The 27,636-nt window shown below is 49.9% G+C and overlaps 2 protein-coding genes across 2 annotated transcripts in view; both read left to right on the forward strand.

Annotated features, from left to right (window-relative positions):
• The window catches only part of LOC119975574 (verrucotoxin subunit beta-like), a gene marked incomplete at its 3' end in the record, with an annotated part of 275,562 nt that overhangs the window by 66,061 nt on the left and 181,865 nt on the right, over nt 1–27,636 (forward strand). The window lies entirely within an intron of this gene.
• LOC119975572 (class I histocompatibility antigen, F10 alpha chain-like) lies at nt 1,890–27,591 on the forward strand. Its single transcript, XM_038815361.1, has 6 exons — nt 1,890–2,086; nt 8,764–9,024; nt 16,654–16,929; nt 17,046–17,324; nt 22,559–22,591; nt 27,548–27,591. Exons 1-6 carry the CDS (start codon nt 2,035–2,037, stop codon nt 27,589–27,591), a joined length of 945 nt encoding a protein of 314 aa, XP_038671289.1. The 5' UTR covers nt 1,890–2,034.

Here is a 27,636-nt window from a genome sequence, read left to right on the forward strand (position 1 = left end):
GAATGTGTGGTATGGATATGAGCTCTGCCATTGGTGCAGAGCATGGCTCCCCATTGGCTCTGGCTGGTCATGTGCCACTCGTCCGATTGGTTGGGACTAGTCATGTGACTGCTCTCCAATTGTTCTAGAGGCAAGTAAGCCCCGCCTCCGAGGTGGGGTATAAGTACCCAGAGTTCCCAGCGATCAGCCTTACTCTGTAGCCGACCACCGGGCTAACAACTAGCTGATTAAATCCACAGTTCGGATCCTAATTGTGTCTTGAGTCAAATTGATGGTACATCAGGGAGAGAGAAGTTTGTTATTTTAAACTTTGTGTCAAAACCAGGAAAGGCTTCCTTTGGGGATCATATTGGGCCGTCTTCCAAGCTGTTAGCACCCACTCTCCTCTCGGTTAGCCCTCCACATGGTGGGGGTGATCAATACACCGCGTCCCTACACCCACTCCCCATACCCCCACACCAAAGCCCGCCAACCCATGAGCTCCAGTCCGGTAAGTGTAGGGAACCTCAGAAGGTCAGAGTGTTGGTGTGGAAGGAGGTCACAGAGATGTGAAAGCTAACAGCTCTGTTCCATGGTCCACACAGCAATGTGGAAACTAACTGAATCATTTCACACAATCTGACAGGGTTGTATATTTCTTGATATTTCATCATTGAAATTTAAATTTATGATTTCATGGGTAATGAAGCGAGGATAGGATTTATGGGTTGATGAGGGTTCAATGATGTTAAGTGGGGGTCAAATTTGATTGCCATTGGAGACGCACTCACAAAGTATTTCTCTTATCTACACCCTGCACAGAGTGTGAAATTATCCACAAACCCCACAAATTCTTGGCCAAGCCAATACAGAAATACAGAGGTATTTATTTCACATTTCTGTTCAGAGTGTGATGGTTGATAATGTCCAGGAGGGGGGAGTCCAGGGTCCCAGTGTCTCCTCTCTTTACACTGGAGCTGCTGGACGAGGGCTCTTCAATCTCACTGTGAGGGGGGAGTCCAGGGTCCCAGTGTCTCCTCTCTTTACACTGGAGCTGCTGGACGAGGTCTCTTCAATCTCACTGTGAGGGGGGAGACCAGGGTCCCAGTGTCTCCTCTCTTTACACTGGAGCTGCTGGACGAGGGCTCTTCAATCTCACTGTGAGGGGGAGTCCAGGGTCCCAGTGTCTCCTCTCTTTACACTGGAGCTGCTGGACGAGGTCTCTTCAATCTCACTGTGAGGGGGGAGTCCAGGGTCCCAGTGTCTCCTCTCTTTACACTGGAGCTGCTGGACGAGGTCTCTTCAATCTCACTGTGAGGAGGGAGCCCAGGGTCCCAGTGTCTCCTCTCTTTACACTGGAGCTGCTGGACGAGGTCTCTTCAATCTCACTGTGAGGAGGGAGCCCAGGGTCCCAGTGTCTCCTCTCTTTACACTGGAGCTGCTGGACGAGGGCTCTACAATCTCACTGTGAGGGGGGAGTCCAGGGTCCCAGTGTCTCCTCTCTTTACACTGGAGCTGCTGGACGAGGGCTCTTCAATCTCACTGTGAGGGGGGAGCCCAGGGTCCCAGTGTCTCCTCTCTTTACACTGGAGCTGCTGGACGAGGTCTCCACAATCTCACTGTGAGGGGGGAGTCCAGGGTCCCAGTGTCTCCTCTCTTTACACTGGAGCTGCTGGACGAGGTCTCTTCAATCTCACTGTGAGGGGGGAGCCCAGGGTCCCAGTGTCTCCTCTCTTTACACTGGAGCTGCTGGACGAGGACTCTTCAATCTCTCATTTCTGTTTCACTTTCTGAAACGCAACCTGTCTGAGTTTAATCTGCCTGGTAACTGGTGACTGAAGGTTGTTTATTTCTTTAACTGGGTAATTTTCTGAGACGAACCAATCATCCAGCCTCTGGTTCAGGAAATGATTAGACCTGGAGTTAAACATTAAAATGGAGTCTGAGTAAATTTATTATTTTAATGTGTCTCCCAGTCTGTAAACAGGATTAGTTTCCTCCTCAGAGAGTTTGATTCCCAGTCACTGATTGGAACAGGAACAGTGGATTCCCAGAATGTTCCTGATCCTTTTCTCCATCTCCCTGTGTTTTTCCTGGGTCTCTCCCGGTAAGTACAGAATTCACTCTTCCATTCTCACTCTCTCTCTCTCTCTGTCACTTCTCCAGCTCAGGGTCCGGGCTGAAAATACTCTGGAGATTGTCTGGGAGAGTTTGAGCGTTTAGAAGGAATGTGTGACACAATTTTGCACAGACATGGCGAACACCCTCTTTACTACAGGCTCCATTTGACTCTTGAACCTGAATTATAACCCCGCCCCCCCCTCCCGGAATGGATACCTGGGGAGGGTGGGGTTCGTACAATATAGGACAGTGTGCTCCTGGTGCCATATGCATCACCTGACCACTCCTGGAGCTAGGACTTCCCAGTCTGCCACTGGGATTTTCCCCACAGCTTGGGAGACGTGTACCAGGTGTTTAGCCTGGCCCCAGCAGGAACTGACAGCCTGGTGGCTGGACTGAGCTGGAGAGGAGGGTGCCCCTTGATCAGTCACACTGGCTGCAATTCTCAGTGTGGTGGTGGGCAGCTCGAGCCGTCTCACCGACCAGGATAGCAGGATTGGTGATGATCTTTCAGGAATCACTGAAGGCAGGAACGGTCCCAGAGGAATGGAAAGTGGCTAATGTAACACCGCTGTTTAAGAAGGGTGGGGGGCAGATGGTGGGAAATTATCGGCCGGTTAGCCTGACTTCAGTCATTGGTAAGATTTTAGAGTCCATTATTTTATCATGCACCAAGTACTTTGCAATCTCATCATTGAGATCGCGGAGTACTTGGAAGTGCATGATAAAATAGGACTGAGATAGCATGGCCTTGTCAAGGGGAGGTCGTGTCTGACAAAGAGTTCTTTGAGGAGGTAACAAGGAAGTTAGACAAAGGAGAACCAGTGGATGTGATTTATTTAGATTTCCAGAAGGCCTTTGACAAGGTGCTGCATAGGAGATTATTAAATAAATTAACAGCCCATAGTGTTTAGTGTAAGATCCTGGCATGGATAGAGGATTGGCTGACTGGCAGAAGGCAGAGAGGGGATAAAGGGGTCTTTTTCAGGATGGCAGCCGGTGACTAGTGGTGTGCCTCAGGCGGTCTGTGCTGGGACCATAACTTTTCACAATCTACATTAATGATCTGGAGGAAGAAACTGAAAGCACTGTTGCTAAGCTTGCAGATGATACAAAGATGTGCAGAGGGACAGGTAGTATTGATGAAGCAAGGGGGCTGCAGAAGGATTTGGACAAGCTAGGAGAGTGGGCAATGAAGTGGCAGATGAAATACAAAGTGGAAAAGTGTGAAGTTATGCACTTCGGAAGGAGGAATTGTTACATAGACTATTTTCTAAATGGGGAAATGCTTCGGAAATCAGAAGCACAAAGGGACTTGGTAGCCCTTGATCACAATTCTTTTAAGGTTAACGTGCAGGTTCAGTCGGCAGTTAGGAAGGCAAATGTAATGTTAGCATTCATGTCAAGAGGGCAGGAATACAAGATTAGGGATATACATCTGAGGCTGTATAAGGCTCTGGCTGGACCCCATTTGGAGTATTGTGAGCAGTTATGGGCCCCGCATCGAAGGAAGGTTGTTCTGGCCTTGGAAAGGGTCCAGAGGAGGTTCACAAGAATGATCTGTGGAATGGAGCTTGTCGTCTGAAGAGCGGTTGAGGACTCTGGGTCTGTACCCGTTGGAGTTTAGAAGGATGAGGGGGGATCTTATTGAAACTTACAGGATACCGTGAGGCCTGGATAGAGTGGACGTGGAGAGAGTGTTTCCACTTGTAGGAAAAACTAGAAGCAGAGGACACAATCTCAGATTAAAGAGATGATCCTTTAAAACAGAGATGTGGAGGAAGTTCTTCAGCCAGAGGGTGGTGGATCTGTGGAACTCTTTGGAACTCTGTGGAATGGGGATGAAAAAATATCAGCCATGATTAAATGGCAGAGCAGTCTCGATGGGCCGAGTGGACTAATTCTGCTTCTGTGTCTTATGGGCTAATGGTCTTGTAGGATGTTGCATAGGGTCCGTCAACCAATTAGAAGAACTGAAACTAATGAAGAGATAAATAAAAGGCGGCCGATCCTGCAATGAACAAACGGAGCACAGCCCAAAAGAAAATGGAGGAACAGAAACTTCGAAACATCAAACCAAAATCTGAAAATTGGGGTTGGTAAAGAAGTCTAACCCCTGTGGTACCAACAGAGCACGGAAGGCGTCGAGTGTATCCGTGGACACCGCATGTTCCCTCTCCAGGGATATCCGGCCACGAAAGCCACAGAAGATGGGCCGACAGTCCGGTCGGACGGCCCCTATGGTCGCCCGCTGCCTGGACCTCTTTATGGCACACTTTGCCAGGCCCAGGAGCAGGTTCACGAGGAGGCCCTCCGTCCTCCCCTCCACCCCCCGCTCCGGATGCCAGTAGATCAGAAGCGTGGGCTGAAGTGCAAACAAAACTTTAACAACAACTTTGTTAAGAAACCAAAAAGGGAGTGCAGCCTAAAACACTCAACATTGACGTGGCTCAGGGACTCCAGAAGGCTGCAAAACTAATAGCTGTAGTGTCCTTTTAACCCCCCTTGTGAGCATTTCATGCAGCTTTGTCAAGGTCCAGCTCCCTACCCCATGATGTTCCCTCTGCCTTCCATTATTTATCTTCCTCCATCTCCCCGTCCTCTGCCTGCCATCGTGAGCCTTGGCCCATCCCCAACCCCTGGCTCAACCCTACTTCCACATTGTCCCAACTCCTTGTCTTCATCAAGCCACCACCACACATCCCTTCCCCAACCTCAACTCGCACTCCACCCCCAGTAAAATTCCAGACCTTTGTTGGGTTGGCTGCATGGGCCCAGCAGAACGGTGCAGTCCAGATAGACACTGCCATGTGTGGCACCGGAGGGCTGGAGGCCCCTATACTGCCCAACCCCAGGCACTATGCGAATCCCAGGTAGTGAGACAGGAGAGTCCATGGGTTCAGGAACACAGTGCTGATCATGAAGAACAGCTCAGCGTGAAGAAGGAGGGCGGGAACTTCCGAGCAGAGTGGTGAACAGCACATCAGACGTAGCACAGCACTAAGGCAGAAAGTTATTCACACATCTGGCAGCATTGAAAGGCCTGATGGGATTCCGGCAGGCAACTGCTTTAATGAGCATTCCTGGAAGTGATTGCCATTCACACTGCCAGCCAGCAGGAAAGCTGGGCCGCCATTAGCCCACCACAGGGACAAGCGCAACTGGATTTTATACCGGCAGGTTTCTGATCCCGGTGGGATCAGCGGATTCATCCACCAGCGAACAGCAGGAGAATTCTGTCCTTTATCTCCCATCAAACCCTCTGTTGTATCATTCTTCACAATCTGTCCATCAGAAGTCCTCCTTCCCACATTTGCAAAGCCCCCTTGCTCCATCCTGATCATATTCCCCACAATTCATTCTCTTTCCAGTTTTCTTCCCTCGTATTCTTCCTTCCTTCACTCACCACATAACTCCTCATATTGCTCACTATCTCGGCAATTTCTCACATCTGTCTTTCTGTTGCTCATTCCGAATTGCACTCTTCCCATACCGCTCACTCTCCCCATACCGCTCACTCTCCCCATACTTCTCACTCTATCCATACCGCTCACTCTCTCCATACCGCTCACTCTCCCCATACTGCTCACTCTATCCATACCGCTCACTCTCCCCATACCGCTCACTCTCCCCATACCGCTCACTCTCCCCATACTGCTCACTCTCTCCATACCGCTCACTCTCTCCATACTGCTCACTCTCCCCATACCGCTCACTCTCTCTATACCGCGCACTCTCCCCATACCGCTCACTCTCCCCATACCGCTCACTCTCCCCATACTGCTCACTCTCTCCATACCGCTCACTCTCCCCATACCGCTCACTCTCCCCATACCGCTCACTCTCCCCATACCGCTCACTCTCCCCATACCGCTCACTCTCTCCATACCGCTCACTCTCCCCATACCGCTCACTCTCCCCATACCGCTCACTCTCCCCATACCGCTCACTCTCCCCATACCGCTCACTCTCCCCATACCGCTCACTCTCTCCATACCGCTCACTCTCCCCATACCGCTCACTCTCCCCATACCGCTCACTCTCCCCATACTGCTCACTCTCTCCATACCGCTCACTCTCTCCATACCGCTCACTCTCTCCATACCGCTCACTCTCTCCATACCGCTCACTCTCTCCATACCGCTCACTCTCTCCATACCGCTCACTCTCCCCATACCGCTCACTCTCTCCATACCGCTCACTCTCCCCATACCGCTCACTCTCTCCATACCGCTCACTCTCCCCATACCGCTCACTCTCCCCATACCGCTCACTCTTCCCATACCGCTCACTCTCCCCATACCGCTCACTCTCCCCATACCGCTCACTCTCCCCATACCGCTCACTCTCCCCATACCGCTCACTCTCTCCATACCGCTCACTCTCTCCATACCGCTCACTCTCCCCATACCGCTCACTCTCCCCATACCGATCACTCTTCCCATACCGCTCACTCTCCCCATACCGCTCACTCTCTCCATACCGCTCACTCTCCCCATACCGCTCACTCTCTCCATACCGCTCACTCTCTCCGTACCGCTCACTCTCCCCATACCGCTCACTCTCCCCATACCGCTCACTCTCCCCATATCGCTCACTCTCCCCATACCGCTCACTCTCCCCATAATGCTCACCCTCCCCATACCGCTCACCCTCCCCATACCGCTCACCCTCCCCATACCGCTCACTCTCCCCATACCGCTCACTCTCCCCATACCGCTCACTCTCTCCATACCGCTCACTCTCCCCATACCGCTCACTCTCTCCATACCGCTCACTCTCTCCGTACCGCTCACTCTCCCCATACCGCTCACTCTCCCCATACCGCTCACTCTCCCCATATCGCTCACTCTCCCCATACCGCTCACTCTCCCCATAATGCTCACCCTCCCCATACCGCTCACCCTCCCCATACCGCTCACCCTCCCCATACCGCTCACTCTCCCCATACCGCTCACTCTCCCCATACCGCTCACTCTCCCCATACCGCTCACTCTCCCCATACCGCTCACCCTCCCCATACCGCTCACTCTCCCCATACCGCTCACTCTCCCCATACCGCTCACTCTCTCCATACCGCTCACTCTCTCCATACCGCTCACTCTCCCCATACCGCTCACTCTCCCCATACCGCTCACTCTCTCCATACCGCTCACTCTCCCCATACCGCTCACCCTCCCCATACCGTTCACTCTCTCCATACCGCTCACTCTCCCCATACCGCTCACTCTCTCCATACCGCTCACTCTCCCCATACCGCTCACTCTCCCCATACCGCTCACTCTCCCTACACAGCTCACTCTCCCCATACCGCTCACTCTCCCCATTCCGCTCACTCTCCCCATTCCGCTCACTCTTCCCATACCGCTCACTCTCCCCATACCGCTCACTCTCCCCATACCGCTCACTCTCCCCCTACCGCTCACTCTCTCCATACCGCTCACTCTCTCTCCCCATACCGCTCACTCTCCCCATACCGCTCACTCTCCCCATACCGCTCACTCTCCCCATACCGCTCACTCTCCCCATACCGCTCACTCTCCCCATACCGCTCACTCTCCCCATACCGCTCACTCTCCCCATACCGCTCACTCTCTCCCCATACCGCTCACTCTCCCCATACCGCTCACTCTCCCCATACCGCTCACTCTCCCCATACCGCTCACTCTCCCCATACCGCTCACTCTCCCCAGGCTACTCATTCTCCCTATATGCTCACATTCCCCATCGTGCTCACTCTCTCCATACCGCTCGCTCTCCCTGTATGCTCACTCTCCCTGTACTACTCACTCTCCCTGTGTGCTTACTCCCCATCGTGCTCACTCTGCCCATACCGCTCGCTCTCCCTGTATGCTCACTCTCCCTGTACTATTCACTCTCCCTGTGTGCTTACTCCCCATCGTGCTCACTCTGCCCATACCGCTCGCTCTCCCCATCGTGCTCACTCTGCCCATACCACTCACTCTCCCCATCGTGCTCACTGTCCCTGAACTACTCACTCTCCCTGTTCGCTCACTCTCCTGTACTGCTCACTCTCCCCATACCGCTTGCTCGTCCGCGTACCAATCGCTCTCCCTGTACAGCTCTCTTCCCGTACCTTCCGCTCTCCCATTTCCGCTCACTCTCCCTGGTGGAAAGCGAGTGATCGGTAGTGTGATGTCTTGTTTGATTTGCCCCTCGTGGGCAGCCTAAACCAGGCTACCTGGTCATTTGCCCTGCCATTGTGGGATCTTGCTGTGTACAAATTCATTGTCATGTTTCCTCCAGTGACTGCATTCCTAAAGTCCTCATTCCAGCCGCTCCATCACCAAAACCACCAGATTCCAGTTCAATTTCTTTCTTCCAACTCAACCCCTCCCTCATCTGCTGCCAATTTTCTCACTCAGGATTTTTGACCCCAGAACATTTGATTTTCCAATTATCTCCTGGCTGGCCTCCCATTGTCCACCCTCCGGAAACTAAAGCTTATCCATAAGGCTGCTGCTGATATTTCCTTTGCTGCAGTGAACTTGTTTATCAATCAGGGAGGATTCTGGTGTTAATATAAAGTGACAGACTGTAGGAGATTGTCATTGTGTGGTCCCGATTCATCTTGTTTAGTTAGTACCATTTGGGAAATGTTAATTCCTCATTAACCAATCCCTTCCTTTGTTTATTTCACAGATATTGATTCCTTTACTGTGCTGTACACAGGAATCTCCGGCATTCCTGGTTACCCTGAGTTTGCCGGTATGGCAATGCTCAATGGAGTAATATTATCCCATTACGACAGTGACACCCTTCAGATGTTTTCCAGACACCAATTCATTACAGACTATCTCAATGTGGAAGAGTGGGATTACCTCAATGTCCTGGGAAAGAAACATTACGATGTAATGATGGGGACCATGAATACGATCCTGAAATTGATGAACCAGACAGTTGGTATGGCTAAGGAAACCGGAATCTCCCACTAACATGGGGGTACTGGGGGTGGAGGTATTGCTACTGCCCATTGAAATGATATTTCATCGCAAGGCGGCACTGTGGTTGGCTTCGCAGCTACAGGGTCCCAGGTTCGATTCCGGCCTTGGTTGCTGTCTGTATGGAGTTTGCGCTTTCTCCCGTGTGTATGTGTGTGGGTTTCCTCCGGGTGCTCTGGTTTCCTCCCAAAGATGTGCACGTTAGGTATTATAATAGATATTATAATAATCTTCATTATTATTTTCCCAAGTAGGCTTATATTAAACATTGCCATGAAGATACTGTGAAAATCCCCTAGTCACCACACTCCGGCATCTGTTCAGGTACACTGAGGGAAAATATAAAATGTCCAATTCATCGAACAAGCATGTCTTTCGGGACTTGTGGGAGGAAACCGAGGGAGGCCCACGCATACACGGGGGGAACGTGCGGACTCCGGACGGACAGTGGCCTGGGCCGGGAATCGACCCTGGGACCGTGGCGCTGTGGGCCAGCTGTGCTAGCCACTGTGCTACCGTGCTTCCCATGGTGGATTGGCCATGCTAAATTGTCCAAACATTGGGTGGGGTTGCTGGGTTACAGGGATCGGGTGGAGGCATGGGCTTAAGTTGGCTGCACTTTCCAAGGGCCGGTGCAGACTCGATGGGCCGAATGGCTTCCTTCTGCACTGTAAATTCGATGATTCTATGTTGTTTTTCTCACTCTCCCAACCCGACTGCTTCCACTTTTCCCACTCAACCCCATATTGGCTCATTGGCCATTCCTGGTTTGTACTTCCTGCTTTATTCCCACTCCTGAGGTCTTCCACATCCTCTAGTTCTGAGGATATCCACTCTCTCAGCTCAAACATTAAAGATATCGGAAGATGAGGGATAAGAGTGAGGGGGAGAAGTTAAGCAACTTGATTAAAAAGAGACACACAGAAGAGAGGGGGAAGGGAAAGTGAGTGAGGAGGAGAGAGAAAAGGGACAGTTATGGAGGACGAGCGAAAGGTATTTTTTTGAAAATGTTTTTATGAAGAGTTCTTCATTTTATACAATACACCATAAACAAAACTGTACAAACCAAATACAATTTACAAGGATCAAACATTAAAATAACCCCCTTCCCCTATTTTTCTTGTACAGAATGTTTTCCTTGCTGGTTCTTCATTTCCCGACACAGCAGGGCCATATAGTGACACATATATTACACAGTGATAAATCAAGCCTCGTCGGCTACCTGTATTTACAAACTTTTGGTCTGGGGGGAGTGATCAGTGTCTGTGCCTCCCTATTTTCTCCCCCTCCCTCTCCCCTTGGTGTCTGTGGTCCCTCTATGACCCCCGCTCCTTCCCTTTGCTCTATTGGCTGTTGGCTACAACAGGTTCTGGAACAAGTTGGTGAATGGCTTCCACGTCTTGTGGAAGCCCTCTTCCGACCCCCGGATGGTGAATTTGATTTTTTCCAGGTGGAGAAATTCCGACAGGTTGGGCAGCCAGTCCACAGCTGTGGGAGGTGCTGCTAATCGCCAATCGAGCAGGATGTTTGGGTGGCCGATTAGGAAGATAAAGGCAAGGCTGCGGCCCCTCTCCCCAAGACGAGTTCTGGCTCGTCTGCTACCCCGAAGATTGCCACTTTTGGACTTGGCACCCTCGCCCCCACAACCTTGGACATTACCTCAAAGAAATTCGTCCAGAACTCAACAAATCTGGGGCATGCCCAGATCATGTTGGCCGGGCCTCTCTGGCACCGTCCACATTTGTCCTCCACCTCCAAGGAACAAATGTTCTTTCAGGTTCTGGTTAGTTGTGTGCTGTGTACCACTTTCAGCTGCGTAAGGCTTAGCTGTGTGCATGTGCAGGGGGAGTTGATCCTGTTCAGTGCTTCGCTCCAGTGTTCCTACTATTTCTATCTCTGGCTCTTTCTCCCATTTTTCTCTTGTCCCGCCTAGTGGGGAGTGTGCCGGTCCCAACAGTCGGCCAGATAAGTCCCGTGGTTCCCCCCCCCCCCCCCCTCAAGTTGCCCACGTCCAACAGTTCTTCTGATAATGATTTTCCCGGCGCTGTGGGTATGTCGTCGGTTCCCTTCGGACGAAGTTTTTGAATTGCATGTGTCGTAACTCGTTTCCCCCTGGTTAGTTTTTTAAAAACATTTAGAGCACCCAATTATTTTTTTCCAATTAAGGAGCAATTTAGCGTGACCAATTATTCTACCCTGCACATCTTTGGATTGTGAGGGCGAAACCCGATCCCTGTAACCCAGCAACCCCACCCAATGTTTGGACAATTTAGCATGGCCAATCCACCATGGGAAGCACGGTAGCACAGTGGCTTGCACAGCTGGCCCACAGCGCCACGGTCCCAGGGTCGATTCCCGGCCCAGGCCACTGTCCGTCCGGAGTCCGCACGTTCCCCCCCCGTGTATGCGTGGGCCTCCCTCGGTTTCCTCCCACAAGTCCCGAAAGACATGCTTGTTCGATGAATTGGACATTTTATATTTTCCCTCAGTGTACCTGAACAGATGCCGGAGTGTGGTGACTAGGGGATTTTCACAGTATCTTCATGGCAATGTTTAATATAAACTTTGGATTGTGAGGGCGAAACCCACGCAAACACGGGGAGAATGTGCAAACTCCACACAGACAGTGACCCAGGACAAGGATCGAACCTGGGACCTCGGCACCATGAGGCAGCAGTGCTAACCACTGCGCCACCTTGCTGCCCATTCCCTCTGGTCAGTCGAAGCCTCTTTGTCGGCTCCTATAGTTTTGTCAGTCTGTTGGCTCTGTAGAAGTCCCTGTCTGTCAGTGTCCTCTGTCCTGTCTCCACCTTTTAAAGGTGGCATCCATCTTGGCTGGCATCAACCTGTGATTGTTGTAGTTGAGGATCCATAGTGGACATTTCGGTCAGACCGATGTGTCGTCTTAGTTGGTTCCATGTCCAAAGCGTGACTATTACCACTGGGCTTGTTGAGTGCTTGGCTGGTGGGCTTGGGAGCGCTGCTGTGGCGAGGGCTCGGAGGGATGTCCCTGTGCAGGAACTCTCCTCCATTTTCACTCATTCTGCTTCAAGTTCCTTTACCTGTTCCATCACTACCTCTGCTGTGGCGTCCCAGTAGGAATACAGAAAATTAGGGAGGGCCAGGCCCCCCCTGCGTGGCCTTGGATTCTTCTTCTTTCCCAATGTCCATCTCAATGTCCTGATACAAATCGGTCTGGTGTCCATCCACGTTGCAGGTTCTCGTCTGGCTGGCCCATTGCAGGATTCTCTCCCGGTCTTGGCACCGGTACAATTATTGCCCTCGGCTGCTCCACGGCCGTGGATTTCGGCCGGAGCAACCTAAGAGCCCTCTCTATCTCCGGCAGTCTGGGGAAGCTGTTCATTCCCACCAGATTTCCCAGGATCTTGGCTACGTAGTCCGTGTGGTTCCAGCCTTCGGTTCCCTCTGGCAGTCCCACTATTCTGAATTTCTGCCGCCTTGATTGATTCTCTTGGTCTTCCACATTTCCCTTCAGCTTGCTCTGGGCCACCATAAACCTTGCTATCTTTGTCTCTGGGGCGATGAGCCTTAATTGTGCTTTCCTCGGCCTGTAGTCATCTCTCTGCTTTGTCGAGGGCCACCTACATGGCGGCCATTGCTTCCGTGACCACCACATTGACCGCCACCTGGATTCCGAGTCTGATGTCTGCTTTGAGCTCCTTTAGCTCTCTGGTGAGGAACTTCCTCCAGCTGCCCTCTGGCGAGGGGAAGTTCCTTGCATGGCTTGTTGGCTCCTCTTGTTCAGGTGCTGCCAGGGATTCTTCGTCTTGTGGGTCCACCATCTCACTCGCCAGTTTTTCCAGGCTCCAGTTGCCTCTTGTTTCCTTACGGCCTCTGATACAGCTGTTGCTTGGCATTTCGGTTAATATTTTATATCTTAATTTGTAGATTGAAGAGAGTGATGAGGGTATGCTTTTTTTCTTGGTTCTGGCGCTATTTTTGATTTCCTAGGAAGAGAGTCACCTTCTGTGCGTCCACTCAGCACATCCCCGTCACTGGAAAACTTGAGAGAAGGGGTATTTTAAAAATAAATTTGAAGGACCCAATTAATTTTCTTTCCAATTAAGGGGCAATTTAGCATAGCCAATCCACCTGCCTTGCACATGTTTGGAGTGTTGGGGTGAGACCCAAGCAGACACGGGGAGAATGTGCAAACTCCACACGGACAGTGGCCCGGGGCCGGGATCGAACCTGGGACCTCGGTCCTCGGCTAACCACTGCGCCATCGTGCCACCTCGTCTTGAGAAAAAGGCTATCGAGGTGAAGGAGATGCATCAATGATGGAGAAAGGAGCAGGAAGTATGAGCAGAGAAGGTGATAGTGGTTACAGAGAGCAATATGGGGAGGGAAGCAGGGGAAAGCAGAGGTGGTGGCCTGAGAGGAGGTAATTGTTTAGTGGCAGTGTTACTGGACTGATGCTCAGGTTCAATTCTTAGGAAGAATGCAGGTGGGATTTAAATTCAAGTAACAGGATGAAATGAAAAAGGAATGGGACAGAAATCTGCCATTCTTGCCCAGTCTGACCTACATTTACTCCAGACCCACAGTAATGACCCTTTACTGTCCTTTGAAAAGGCCGAGCAAAACACTCAGTTGTATCCCATGCCAGTACGGTGGCGCAGTGGGTTAGCCCTACAGCCTCACAGCGCCGAGGTCCCACGTTCGATCCCGGTTCTGGGTCACTATCCGTGTGGAGTTTGCATATTTTGCTAGGGCTGGTTTAGCTCACTGAGCTAAATCGCTGGCTTTTAAAGCAGACCAAGCAGGCCAGCAGCACGGTTCGATTCCTGTACCAGCCTCCCCGGACAGGCGCCGTAATGTGGCGACTAGGGGCTTTTCACAGTAACTTCATTGAAGCCTACTCGTGACAATAAGTGATTTTCATTTTTTATTTTTTTTCATTTCATCCAACTGCTCCAAAGTCAATGAGACAGAAAGAAACCGGACAGACTACCCGGCATTGACAGGGACACTGGAAACGACAATGGCAAACCCAGTCCTATCGCCCCTGCAGAGTTCTCCTTTCTAACATCTGAGGGTTTGTGCCAGCATTGGGAAAGCTGTCCCACAGACTAGTCAAACAACAGTCTGACATAGTCATACCTTACAATGTCCCAATCCTTATTCTTCCAATGGCAGGATAGAACAGAGTTCAATTGAGGTGGTGCACATTCGAGAGGAAGTTGATCTGGGAGACCACAAAGATTCATGGCATCAGGTCAAAGGTGGGCAAGGAATCCTCCTGCTGATTATTACTGAGCCACCAACCCCCACCCTCACCCTCCCTCAGCTGATAAATCCTGTGTTGGGGATCACAGGGTTTAGTGAGAGGGAGGAACTGAAGGAAATCAGTATTAGTAGAGAAATGATGTTGGGGAAGCTGATGGGATTGATGCTGGTAAATCCTCACGGCCTGATAATCCATATCATAGAGTACTGAAGGAAGTGGCCTGAGAATTAGTGGATGTATTGATGGTCATCTTCCCAGATTTTATAGACACTGGAACAGTTCCTGCAGATTGCAAGGTCGCTAATGTATTTAAAAAGGGAGGCAGAGAGAAAACCGAATCATAGACCAGTGAGCCTGACTTTGGTAGTGGGCTGTACAAATGCCAGGCAATAACCATTTCCAACAAGACAGAATTCAACCATCTCACCTTGACATTCAATGGCATTACCATCAATGAGTCCCCCAATATCAACATCCTGGAGGTTACCATTGATCCAAAATTCAACTGGGCTAACTATATAGACACTGTGCCTGCAAGAGCAAGGCGGAGGTTGGGCTATCTGTGGCGAGTAACTCACCTCCTGACCCACCCCAAAGCCTGTCCTCCATCTACGGTAGCACAGTTGTTAGCACTGTTGCTTCACAGCGCCAGGATCCCAGGTTCGATTCCCGGTTTGGGGCACTGTCTCTGCAGAGTTTGCCTATGTCTGTGTGGGTTTCCTCCGGGTGATCCGGTTGCCTCCCACAGGTCCCGAAAGACATGGGGCGTGATTCTCCGCAAATGCGGAGAGTCCTGAAGGCTGCCGTGAAACCGGCCGTGTTTCACGGCAGCCTCCGCGCCCCCTCCCGGGACCCGATTCTGCTCCCCGGTCGGGGCTAGCAGCGGGGCCCCGTGAACTTCGGCATCGCGGGCTTAGCGAATTTCGCTAAGCCCGCGCGCCAAAGTTAGCGACAGCTGACGCATATGATGATGTCAGCCGCGCATGCGCGGATTGGACGGCTCCAACCCGCGCATGCGAGGATGACGTCATCACGCATATGCGTTAAACCCGCGCATGCGCGGGCCGTTATGTCCCTCAGTAGCCCCACGGACTGATACAGCGGGGCGGCGGAGGAACAAAGAGTGCCCACCGATCACGGGCCCATGGCACCCGTGGTGCGGCCGTGCCAATCGGTGCCATGGTTCCCCAGAACGGCACTTTGCGGCCGTTTTTACGAACTGTGATAGCAGGTGTGTTGGAGTTCTTAAAAACGGCCGTAAAGGCCTGGGAACTCGGCCCATCGGCCAGGGGAGAATCGCTGTTTGCCGTAAAAAACTGTGAGCAGCGATTCGTGTCGGGGGGAGGGGGGGGGGGGGGGGAATAGCGGGATGTCGGGAAGGCCCTTACGCTATTCTCCGACCCATCGTGGGGGGCGGAGAATCGCGCCCATGCTGTTTGGTAATTTAGAAGTTCTGAATTTCTCTCTCTGTGCACCCTAACAGGCGCCGGAATGTGGTGACGAGGGGCTTTTCACAGTAACTTCATTGCACTTTTAATGTAAGCCTACTTGTAACAATAAAGATTATTATTATTTCAAAGCATAAGACAGGAGTGTCATGGAATTCTCTCCACTTGTATGGATGAGTGCAGCTCCAACAAGAAGCTTGACAACATCCAGGACAAAATAATCCACTTGATTGCCCCCCATCCACAAACACCTGAAGCAAAGTTTTGCGGCCTCAATCAATGACAGGATTTTCCGCTCCAACCAAAGTTGGTCTTTGGAAAGCTTCCTGTATTTTACGCCCCCACCCACACCGCGTTGAAGCGTTAAATTACCACCCATGGGAACACCAGCATCTGGAGGTTCCCCTCCAAGTCACTCACCATCCTGACTTGGAAATGTATCACCGCCGTTCCTTCACTCTCGCTGGGTTAAAATCCTGGAACTCCCTTCCTAACAGCACAATGGGTGTACCTACATCTCAGAAACTGCAGCGGTTCAAGAAGGCAACTCACCACCACCTTCTGTAGGGCAATAAATGCTGGCCTAACCAGTAACGCCCACATGCTGAAAATGAATAAAAGAAGGATTATTTTCCAAAAAGAACAGTAATTGGAACACGTCATTGGAATATAAAGCTAATATACTGTGTAGAACCCTGGACTTGCAACATACCCAAAATTGATTTCTACTGACTTGAATTTAGTGGAAAATCCAGTGGGATGTAGAATCCCCATAGCCTCCATATCCAGTGGATTAGGCCCCATTTCCTTGTCTGAATACCTTATCTGAATTGTGAAAAGACTTTTCTAATCAACAGTGAATTATTGGTTATTGATCTCTGGTGTCTGACAGGATTTCACACTTTTCAATGGATTCGGTCTGTCGAGGTCACTGAAGACGGCTCCATTAAGAGATCGATGAGGTTTGGATTTGATGGAAAGGATTATATTAGTTTAGAGCCAGACAGGATGAGATGGGTCGCATCCAATCACATCGCAGTGAAGACTAAAGAGAAATGGGATTCGGATCAATCTTGGAATGAGCACTGGAAATGGCAGATGGAAGTAGAACTGATTAGCCTCTTAAGGAAATATTTAAAAATTGGAAAGGAATTTCTCAAAAAGAAAGGTATTGATTTGAGTTTTGATCCATGTTCTGATCTAACTTCACTGATCTATCAAACCGTTCTCCCATTCCATTCAGTGTCTGTCTATTGTTTGTGTTTTCACCCTTTCCCATTACAGTTCAGCCTGAAGTCTTCATCTCCAGAAGTGAGGCCAATAGTCAGTACAAGCCGCTCACTCTCTCCTGCCTGGTTACTGGGTTTTATCCTGTAGACATCGAGGTGACCTGGCTAAGGAATGGAGAGGTAATGTCTGAGACACAATCCTCGGGGCTTCGACCGAACCACGATGGGAGCCATCAGATCCAGAAAGAGATTGAAATAAATGCTGGGGATGAGGATCAATACTCCTGTCAAATTGAACACAGCAGCCTGGCAGAGCCCAAGCTCCATCAGTGGGGTAAGGAATTGAACTGGATGTGCGTGGATGAGTACTTGCGTGCATCTGACTACATTTCTTCTTTTTACGAGGTCCTACACTCTCACCATCGGGAAAATTTCTGATTTGTTTTTCTCAGATTTAATGTGGATGATCCCATACTTCCCACATTGGGGAAAACTGTGGCAGATGGAATTCACTCATTTAATCAATCAATGTTCCTTCACTGTGTCTCCTAACTTAGTGCCATCTGTAAACTGGGATATAAAACTCTCTGTCCCTTCATCCAAGTCATTAATGTAGATGGTGAAAACCTGACCCAGGACAGATCCCTCGGGAATACAACTGAACCCATCCTGCCAATGGGAGCACATTCGCTTTATCCCCATTCCCTGTGTCATAACTCCAACCAATTCCCACCCCCTGCCACAGATTGCCTCCAATTCCAAACACGCTGATTATTATCAAGAATCTGTGCGGAACCTTATCAATGACCTTCTGGAGTCCATCTGGAGCAGATCCATAGATACTCCCTTATCCACCATGTCAGTGAGATCCTGATCAAATTCAATGTGATTAGTCAGACATGAGCCCCCATCACAGATCCATCCTGTCTCTCTTTGATCAGCTGATTCTCGTCCCAATGTCTGGAGCTCAATCTCTGGCCATTTGTGAATCTTTTCTTTGAGTTGGATTCTCTCACTTATTCCATGTGTGGTCCATGGTGGCTTCACTGCAGTCGGTTAGGACTAAGTTCTGTGTTGGATTGTACCAAGTGCTTCTTTTGAAGCGTTTGCTCTGTTTATCTGTTGTTTCCCTCATTATCAGCTCAGCCCAGTTTCCTGTGGTCAGTTTATTCCTCATCCCTTTGAAGTTTGATGTGAAACCCATCAGTGATGCTGCCTCCTGGGCCGTACAATGTTACCCTGGAGATTGAGCAAGGACAGGACACAGAGACATTGGGGAGAATTAGAACTGAACTGGCCGGGAAGGTAACCCACGGGATTGGGACAACACGGCTTTGACACCCCCATCAATGGGAATCTTTAGTGACTTCACTGAAGAGTGAAATCGGGCGATTGTGAAACCAAAGTTTCAACCAATCCCATCAATTCCCAATGGGCTGCTTCAGTTCAAATTGCCCCCAATTAACACAGAACTGGGAATGGATCCGGGAACAGAGAGACAATCCTCATATTATTCAGATCTCTTTCAGAAATCCCGGAAAACAGTGGGGATGGCTTCCACCTTGGAATTATAATCGGATTAGTCATCACTGTACTGGCTGTTATATTCGTGATAATCGGAATAATCATCTGGAAAAGGCAAAGGAAAGGTAAGAATCTGAGAGGGGGGAATGTAGAACTGAGGGGACAGAGTGAGTGTGGGGGAATCCCCAGTACTGGGAGTACAGGACACTGAGAGGGGAATGTAGAACTGAGGGGACAGAGTGAGTGTGGGGGGATCCCCAGTCCTGGGAGTACAGGACACTGAGAGGGGAGAGAGAGGGGAATGTAGAACTGAGGGGACAGAGTGAGTGTGGGGGGATCCCCAGTACTGGGAGTACAGGACACTGAGAGGGGAGAGAGAGAGAGGGGAATGTAGAGCTGAGGGGACAGAGTGAGAGTGGGGGAATCATAGAACATAGAACAGTACAGCACAGAACAGGACCTTCGGCCCTCAATGTTGTGCCGAGCCATGATCACCCTACTCAAACCCACGTATCCACCCTATACCCGTAACCCAACAACCCCCCCTTAACCTTACTTTTATTAGGACACTACGGGCAATTTAGCATGACCGATCCACCTAACCTGCACATCTTTGGACTGTGGGAGGAAACCGGAGCACCCGGAGGAAACCCACGCAAACAGGGGGAGGACGTGCAGACTCCACACAGACAGTGACCCAGCCGGGAATCGAACCTGGGACCCTGGAGCTGTGAAGCATTTATGCTAACCACCATGCTACCCTGCTGCCCCAGTACTGGGAGTACAGGACACAGAGAGGAGAGAGAGAGAGAGAGGGGAATGTGGATCTGAGGGGACAGAGTGAGTGTGGGGGAATCTCCAGTACTGGGAGTACAGAACACTGAGAGGGGATAGTGAGAGATGTGGTGATCGTAGATCTGACTAGATGCAATACAACTGAGCAAGCACTAGTGGGAGCATGGGGGAGCTATAAATACACCATGACAGGAAGTGAGGACACACTTCACGGAAGGCAGAACTGGTAGCAGGACACAGAGACAAGCAGGCAGCATTTGAGGTAGCCGTACGTTAAGGTCTGAAGAGAGAACAAATTCACAATAAAGCATCTTCTCCACATTTGAGACTACGAGCTTTATTAAGACACGAGGAACAACACATGGTACCATGAGTGGCTTCAGACGCTTACTACAGGACAACTCAGCTGCAGATACAGAAAGAACAAAATGGCATGGAAATCTCCTACTGGACATTCGACTTGGGAAGACATCGCTAATTCGAGGATGTGGCTTGGATGTCCACCTCAGCTGGAGACGACTGGCAATGTAAGAAATGTCTGGAAAAATTTTAAACAATGGTTTGATTCATATATCATAGCTAATGATGTAGCAGCAGCCTCAGACGAAATTAAAATAGCAATGCTCATCGCAGGACATGAAGCTAGGAAAGTATATAATGGATTTAAATACTCAAAAGATGAAGACAGCAACAGTTTACAAATAATACTAAAAAAATTTGAAGAGTACTGTAAGGAATTTGAACAGCACGGCATGCTCAGAGGCCAAACTGCACAGAGACTGAGTGATGCAAAACTTGAACAATCACTAATGTTCAACACGAATCTACTCGTGGTAGACAAATCCTACCAAGATGATTTGGTTTTCGAAGAATACTACTCAGACATGGCTGAGTTATTCGGATATGCTGATCACAGCATCAGCGACACAGTCGCAAAGCTCAACACGAATCTACTCGTGGTAGATGAATCCAACACCATGGTGCCATGGCAGATCGTCGATACATTGGATGATGGCATTACCCAATACGAAGACGATGCCACACAGAGAGCACAGAAAGACTCCACAGAGAGAGCGATGACAGGCTCCACAGTGAGAGTGATGAAAGACTCCAACAGGGAAGCAAGCAAACACTCCCTGGCGAACACCATGCATGAACAAGACCATGAAGGTCAACCCGCTGTATCTGAGCAACCGCAAGCAGACTATGAAAGTCTACCAAGCTCACATGAATAAGAAGAAGACAATGTGAAAACAGTGACAAGGTGATCACACTCGACGTACAGGATCACAGCGAGACTGACAGTTCTCAGCTTGTCTGTACAGAAGCACAGAGTAGGGCCACCCAACAGTCCAGAGAGACAACGCCAATGGAAACCATGCAGACTTTGACTCAAGAAGAGGAGCACCAAGAGTCCAGTGAGACAACATCAACAGAAACCATGAAGATTTTGACTCCGGAAGAGGAGCACCAGGAATCCAGAGAGACCGCGTCAAATGAAATCGCGAAGAATTTGACTCCAGAAGAGGAGCACCAAGAAAGCAAAGATGACAAATCAAATCCACAACAAATGACTGATGTCACCAGCATCAATGCAACATCAGATCAGTCTCACCATTCTCGAGATGAAACGTTCAAAGCAACAGATTCCACAAAGGACACTCGCACCAATAACTGTGACAATTACTCAAATTATCCACACGGGACACTCATTGCGCATAACAAGAAAAACAAAAGCCAAAAGAAGCACAGCAGAAACGAGAACAACAACAGCAAGAACAAAAGCAACATGAAGCGCGACAAGAACAACAAAAATCGCAGGAAACACTGCAGAAACAAGAACAACAACAGCACCAACAAAAACTACAAGCATAACCACAAAAACTACATGAAGAACAACAAAACTAACAAGAAGCATAACAAAGATAGCAACAACAAAGACAGAAATGACAAAAACAGCAACAAGAACGGCAACAAAAACAACAAAGACAGGAACGACAGAAACAACAGCAATGAAACAACGACTTGTACAAAATGGTACAACTCTGCACATGAAGGACAATGCCACAGCACACTGCAAAACAATGAAAAGACTACAAACATGCCATGGGATGACAACAAATCGCACAAACTCACATCTGCTCCAGAACAAGCAAGCACACCAGCTTTCAAGGCGGATGAGATAATAAATTGATACCACAAGCACAGAAAAAAGTCCATGTCAGTCAACATCAGTGGTTTGACCATGAAAACACCTCGGGATGACGCATTGGTTACTTAAAATAACAGGAACACCGACAACATTCACCACGTCAACAACAACAAAAGAAAAAAACTCTGAACAAATTCATCAAGTTTGGACTCATAAATGTTTTTATTGAGTGGACTCATAAATATAAATTGGCTTTGTAAAATATGCAATAGCACCATCATTTGTATAGATACACATATCATAAGTAACTGTTTTGTATAATTTTCTTTAACGATGTACAGAAAATATGTAAAGAAAAAAGTGGGGATGTGGTGATCGTATATCTGACTAGATGCAATACAACTGAGCAAGTACTAGAGGGAGCATGGGCGAGCTATAAATACACCAGGACAGGAAGTGAGGACACACTTCACGGAAGGCAGAACTGGTAGCAGGACACAGAGACAAGCAGGCAGCATTTGAGGTAGCCGTAAGTTAAGCTCTGAAGAGATAACAAATTCACAATAAAGCATCTTCTCCACATTTGAGACAACGAGCTTTATTAAGACACGAGGAACAACACAAGAGAGAGGAGAATGTAGAACTGAGGGGACAGAGTGAGTGTGGGGGAATCCCCAGTACTGGGAGTACAGGACACTGAGAGGGGAGAGAGAGAGGAATGTAGAACTGAGGGGACAGAGTGAGTGTGGGGGAATCTCCAGTACTGGGAGTACAGGACACTGTGTTGAATGAACTGATTTAATTCCCACACAGATACACGTATAAACACATCTTGTTTCCGGTCTGACCTTCCTTTGTGTGATCAGCCCAGACCAGGTCTAATATTGATCATTAAACACACCACACACACTCACATCCTCACCTAATGAATATGGATGGAATGGAAGAGATCTACAGGATCTCCATAAAGTGTAAGGATGGAGGGGAGTGTGGGAATGAGTATTTCTCACACAATCTCCATTCCCTCACACTTGTGTTCTCATTCTCTGATAATGGATTATTCCCCATTCTAACTGACATTTATTTTACTTCTGCAGATTCACCGAGTGTGATCTACACAACAGCTCACAGTGAGTGACTGAGGGAGAGAGTGTTGGGATTCAAATAGACGGGATTGAAAATTGTCAAATGGCATTCTCCTGGGAATAACTAAAGGTTACATACGGAGACTCACCCTCCACTCGCTCAGACTCCAGACCTTCTTTCTCCAGCCCTCACCCACCACTCCTGGTGCCACTGACTCAGGGAGATGAACATAAGAAATAGGAGCCAGAATGGGCCATGTTTTAAAATTTACTTTTGGGATGTAGACGTTACTGCCTCGGATGGGGTACAGTGACTGTGTGAAAGTGAGGGGATTTGGATTGGATACAGTGTCTGTGGGTTTCACTGGTCCGGCCAGCATTTATTGGCCATGTCTAATTGCCCTTCAGAAGGTGGCGGAGAGCTGCTTTCTTGAACTGCTCCTGTCCCTGAGGAGTAGGTACACCCACCGTGCTGTTAGGGAGGGTCTTCTGGGATTTTCACCCAGTGACAGTGAAGGAATGGTAATATATTTCCAAATCAGGATAATGGGTGACTTTGAGGGGAACCTCCAGGTGGTAGGGTTCCCAGGTATCTGCTGCTCTTGTCTTTCTAGATGGTCACAGTCCTGGGTTTGGAAGGGGCTCCCTAAGGAACCTTGGCAAGTTCCTGCAGTGGATCTTGTAGATGGTACGTACGATTGCCACTGTGTATAAGTGGTGGAGGGTTTGAATGTTTGTGGAAGGGGGAGCAACCAAGTGGGCTGCTTTGTTCTGGATGGTGTTGAGCTTCTTGATTGTTTTTGGAGCTGCACTCATCCAGGTAAGTGGAGAGTATTCCATTACACTCCTGACTTGTATGTATATGCTGTTGCTGAACATTCTCACTTCTGACCTTAAGATGGAATGCAGGTCATTGATGAAACAGCTGAAGATGGTTGGGCATCGGACACTTCCCTGAGGAACTCCTGCAGTGATGTCCTTGAGCTGAGATGATTGACCTCCAACCACCACAACCATCTTCCTTTGCGCCAGGTACGACTCCAACCAGCGGAGAGTTTCCCCCCTGATTTCCACTGACTCCAGTTTAGCTGGAATCCTTGATGCCACACTCGGTCAAATGCTGGCTTAGTGTCAAGGGCAGTCACTCATACCTCACCTCTGGCATTCAGCTCTTTTGTCCATGTTTGAACTACGGCTGTAATGAGGTCAGGAGCTGAGTGACCTTGGAGGAACCCAACCAGCCCATCCATGGGCAGATTATTGCTGAGTAAGTGCCGTTTGATGGTGCTGTTGATGATCCCATCCGTTGCTTTACTGATGATTAAGTGTAGACTGATAGGGCGGTCGGATTTGTCCTGATTCTTGTGTACGGACATACCTGGGCAATTTTCCACATTGCCGGGTAGATGCCAGTGTTGTAGCTGTACTGGAACAGCTTGGCCAGGGGACAGGCAAGTTCTGGAACATAAGTCTTCAGTATTATTGCTGGAATATTGTCAGGGCCCATAGCCTTTGTAGTAGCCAGTGCCGTAAGTCATTACTTGATGTCACATGGAGTGAATCATGTTGGCTGAAGACGACATCTGTGATGCTGGGGACCTCCAGAGGAGACTGTGATGGATAATCCATTTGGCATTTCTGGCAGATGTTGCGAATCCCTCAGCTTTGTTTTTCCCACAGATATGCTGGGTTCCTCCATCATTGAGGACGGGGATATTTGTGGAGCCTCCTCCTCCAGTGAGTTGTATAATTGTCCACCACCATTCACGGCTGGATGTGGTAGGACCGCAGAGCTCAGATCTGATCCTTGGTTGTGGAATGGTTGAATTTATTACTTGCTGCTTATGCTGTTTGGCACACAAGTCGTCCTGTGTTGTAGCTTCACCAGGTTGACACCTCATTTTTAGGTATACCTGGTGTTGCTCCAGGTATGCTCTCCTGCACTCTTCATTGAACCAGGGTTGGTCCCCTGGCTGGTGGTAATGGTAGAGTGGGGGATATGCCGGGCCATGAGGTTACAGATTGTGGTCACGTACAATTCTGCTGATGCTGATGGCCCACAGAGCCTCATGGATGCCCAGTCTTGAATTGCATCTGTTCTGAATCTATCCCATTTAGCACAGTGGTGGTGCTACACAGCACCATGGAGGGTATCCTCAATGTGAAGACGGGACTTTGTCTCCAGAAGGACTGTGCGGTGATCACTTCTACCGGTACTGTCACGGACACATGCACCTGCAGCAGGCAGATTGGTGAGGGTGAGGACAAGTATGTTTTTCCCTCTTGTCCCTCACCACCTGGTGCAGTCCCAGTCTAGCAGCTATGTCCTTTAGGGCCCGACCAACTCAATCTGTGGTGGCATTACTGAGCCACTCTTGGTGATGGACATTGAAGTTCCCCACCCAGAGCATTCTTGCCACCCTCAGTGCTTCCCCCAAGTGTTGTTCAACATGAAGGGGTGTGGATTAATCAGCTGATGGTGGATGTGTAATCAGCAGGACACTTCCTTGCCTATGTTTGACCTGGTACCATGAGACTTCATAGGGTCCAGAGTCGATGTTGAGGACTCCCAGGGCATCTCCTGCCTGACTATATACCACTGAGCTGCCACCTCTGCTGGGTCTGTCCTGCCGGTGGAACAGGACGTACCCAGGGATGGTGATAGTGGCTTCTGGGACATTCTCTGTAAGGTACGATTCTGTGAGTATGGTTATGTCAGGCTGTTCCTTGACTAGTCTGTGGGACAGCTCTCCCAACTTTGGCACAGGCCCCTAGATGTTAGAACGGTAGACTTTGCAGGATTGGTGGGGCTGGGTTTGTTGTTGACGTTTCCGGAGCCAGGGCCAACATCAGGTGAAATGAAATGAAATGAAAATCGCTTATTGTCACGAGTAGGCTGCAATGAAATTACTATGAAAAGCCCCTAGTCGCCACATTCCGGCGCCTGTTCGGGGAGGCTGGTCCTGGAATTGAACCGCACTGCTGGCCTGCCTTGGTCTGAAACTGAAAAGCAACAGGCAGATTGGAAACATTCAGACTGTTCTCCTGGGAACAGAGAAGGTTAAGAGGGAATTGAATTGAGAGTTTCCGGGTGATGAAAGATTTTTATAGAGGAGGTGGACAAAAATCATTCTCTCTGGTCAGTGATCAATAACTCGCTGTTATAGATTCCAATCTATCAGAGGAGAAATGATTTCCACTCTGGGAATGTCAGGATGTGGAATACGACAATTGGCAATGTGGTGGAAGCTGATTCCATCAAACATTAAAAGGAAGTTGAACAATATTGAAGATGAGGAAATTACAGGGATAAAGACAAAAAGCAGGAATCTGGGACAAAGCATGATGGTTCTCTCAAAGGGCCAGTACAGCTAGATGGGCAGAATGGTTTCCTTTTGTGCTGAAAGTTTCTATAATTCTCAGTGATTCCCCTTCAACTTGGTTCCACTTCCCCTTTCCCACATCATTCCCAGTTTTCTTGCTGCCTCTCAGTGCTTCAGGATTGCTGAATCCCGTGGCAGAACATTTGCATCGTCTGATCATCCAGAACCATCTGGATAAACAATTCCAAAGATTCACAACCCTCGGAGAGAAGACATTTCCCAACATCATAGCCCAAGTGACTGATCCCTGATCCACAGACTGGGAATCCGAGATCCCAACTCTCCAGACAGAGGAAGCACTGGGCTGGATGTTCCAAAAATGGGGCTATGTCCCCATGCCGGCGTAAAAACACTGACGTTTCGCGCCAGACTTAAGAGCTATTCTCCTGCCTGCAGGGGGCTGGCAGGGCTCTGGGGTGCTTCTCACAGCTTTAGCTGTGGATACGGGACCCCGCACTACCCGTTCCGAGTCCGTGCACACTGGAGAATGTCGGAACATTTGACTCAAATTCCACAGACGATTCACTGCTTGTCTGCAATCAATCACCTTCCACTATCTCACCCTCCACTTCCTCACCCTCCGCTTCCTCACCCTCCGCTACCTCACCCTCCGCTACCTCATCCTCCGCTACCTCACCCTCCGCTACCTCACCCTCCACCTCACCCACCGCCACCTCACCCTCCGCCACCTCACCCTCCACCACCTCACCCTCCGCCACCTCACCCTCCGCCACCTCACCCTCCGCCACCTCACCCTCCGCCACCTCACCCTCCGCCACCTCACCCTCCGCCACCTCACCCTCCGCTACCTTACATGCCACTTCCTCACCGTCCACTTCTTCACCCCCGTCCCCTCACCCCCCGTCCCCTCACCCCCCCCCGTCCCCTCACCCCCCCGTCCCCTCACCCTCCGCTTCATCACCCCCGTCCCCTCACCCTCCGCTTCCTCACCCTCCGCTTCCTCACCCTCCGCTTTCCCTCCCGCCGCTTCCTCACCCTCCGCTTCCTCACCCTCCGCTTCCTCACCCTCCGCTACCCCACCCGCCGCTTCCTCACCCTCCACTTCCTCACCCTCCGCTTTCCCTCCCGCCGCTTTCCCTCCCGCCGCTTTCTCACCCGCCGCTTCCTCACCCTCCGCTTCCTCACCCTCCGCTTTCCCTCCCGCCGCTTTCCCTCCCGCCGCTTTCCCTCCTGCCGCTTTCCCACCCGCCGCTTTCCCTCCCGCCACTTTCCCACACGCCACTCCCTCACCTTTCACCCCCTCACACTCCACTGTATCATCCTCCCTTCTCTCCCCCAACCCTCCACGGTGTCACGCTCCACTCCCACACCCTCCAATTCCACAGCCTCCTCTCCCTCACCCTCCATTCCATGAACCTCATCTCCTTCACCCTCATATCTCTCAGCCACACTCCCTCAGCCTCCACTATATCAACCTCAAAACCCTCACCCTCCACTTGATCACCATCCACCCCCTCTGTGCTCATTTACCATGTGTGAATCAGTTTAGTTAATGCTGAGGGCTGATTGAATTCTGGGTCCAGTGAGTGAGAGAGAAAATCTTACTCTTGATGTTTATATTTATTTAATTTCTCACATTCTGTTCATATTTCCTCAGCTTCTGAAGTCCCTGTTCCAGAACCTTCACAATTCAGTAAGTAGAATTTTAATTTACCTCCGATTTATATCACTCCCTCCTGACCCTGT

Source organism: Scyliorhinus canicula, chromosome 13, assembly GCF_902713615.1.
Source record: "Scyliorhinus canicula chromosome 13, sScyCan1.1, whole genome shotgun sequence".
NCBI classification, from domain to species: Eukaryota; Metazoa; Chordata; class Chondrichthyes; order Carcharhiniformes; family Scyliorhinidae; genus Scyliorhinus; species Scyliorhinus canicula.

Excerpts from the sequence above, each read along its gene's own strand:
- LOC119975572 (XM_038815361.1), top strand. The coding sequence starts at position 2,035 with ATGTTCCTGATCCTTTTCTCCATCTCCCTGTGTTTTTCCTGGGTCTCT. Across the intron at positions 9,025-16,653 it reads ATTGATGAACCAGACAGTTG|GATTTCACACTTTTCAATGG; the intron begins GTATGGCTAAGG and ends GGTGTCTGACAG. Across the intron at positions 17,325-22,558 it reads GCCCAAGCTCCATCAGTGGG|ATTCACCGAGTGTGATCTAC; the intron begins GTAAGGAATTGA and ends TTACTTCTGCAG.